General features: G+C 35.3%; 1 protein-coding gene across 1 annotated transcript; it reads left to right on the top strand.

Annotated features, from left to right (window-relative positions):
- LOC109326335 lies at positions 1-1,020 on the top strand. The gene is made up of 3 exons (XM_019559026.1): positions 1-182; positions 327-525; positions 739-1,020. Exons 1-3 carry the CDS (start codon positions 1-3, stop codon positions 1,018-1,020), a joined length of 663 nt encoding a protein of 220 aa, XP_019414571.1.

Below are 1,407 nucleotides of genomic sequence, written 5' to 3'. Positions count from 1 at the left end.
ATGAGAAAGGTGGCTCACGTTTTGAAAACTGATCTCCCTGTGGTGTCGGATGAAGCTGAGAAAGAGAAAAAAGATAAATTGGCTATTGATATAGCTCTCTCAAATGAAACTGATTTCCTTTGTAAAAATTTCATTCTGAATGGGTTGTCTAGTGATCATTATGATTACTATAGCCTGTACAAGTATGTCAAATTAATTTGGTATTCACTTGAGAAAAAATATAATATTAAGGAAGTTGAGACTAAAAAGTATGATGTTAGCCGCTACCTCAAGTATTAGATGATTGACGATAAATCAGTTGAGTCTTAGTCTCATGAGATACAAAGAATTGCTGATGAAATCGTTTCCGAGAGTATGCCCCTAGATAAGCAATTTCAAGTGGCTGTCATAATTGACAAGTTACCTCCTGGTTGGAAGGACTTCAAAAACCTTGTAAAGCACAAGACCGAAGAATTCTCTCTGGAATCTCTAATCACTCATCTTTGCATTAAAAAGGAGGCTCGTAGACAAGATCATAGAGATGAGGTACTGATTATCTCTAACAATAGAACTAAGAAAAAATTCTCATGCACGGTTCTGAAGCCCAATGGCAATATTTTTAAGAATCACAACTGCAATGAAAATAAGACTAGGAACACTAGTTGCAACAAGAATTGGAACCCCTAAAATGTCTAATATGCTAAGCTACTTGCTAAGAATGACTCTGACAATTTGTTTATCTACTTCAAATGTGGGAAGTCAGGTTATATGGCACACAAGTACATAAATAATCTAATGGATCGTTCTCCACATACCAACATGATAGATGAACCATTTGTGATAGTGTTACCTAAAGTCAATTTGGTTGGAGGATCTAATGGTTGGTGCATAGATACCGACACCTCTCGCCATGACTACTATGACCGTACTATGTTCAAAATATATACGGATGCTGATGACAAGAAAATGTTGTTGGGTGATTCCCACACCACTATTGTTGCTAGAACTAGTGATGTGGAGCTGATGTTTACATATGGGTAGACTCTGATTCTGAAAGATTGATGCACACTTCAAAGATAAGAAATAATTTTGTCTTTGATTTTCTTTTTAATAAGACTGGTTTTACCTAAACCATAGGGACATGCTTGTATACTCTTAATTGAAATGACGTATTTTTAGGAAAAATGTACGACAATGATTACATGTTTAAATTAAATGTTGTTATTTTGATGAGTAAAATTTGCCGATTCAGTTTACATGTGGAAAGAATACACCTAGAAGGGGGCAGGTTGAATAGGTGTAGCGGAGCTCAAGTTCCGCATTTTGGGTTTTTGCAGACTTGCTGAAAAATTCCCAGTTAATCGTTTAAGCATTGTTCATAATCGATTAAACACAGTAAAAACAAAATGCATAAAATCTTGTTTAACA

This window comes from Lupinus angustifolius, chromosome LG14, assembly GCF_001865875.1.
Source record: "Lupinus angustifolius cultivar Tanjil chromosome LG14, LupAngTanjil_v1.0, whole genome shotgun sequence".
NCBI lineage: Eukaryota > Viridiplantae > Streptophyta > Magnoliopsida > Fabales > Fabaceae > Lupinus > Lupinus angustifolius.
Note: the sequence above shows the minus strand (reverse complement) of the source record. Positions and strands in the feature narration are given on the sequence as shown.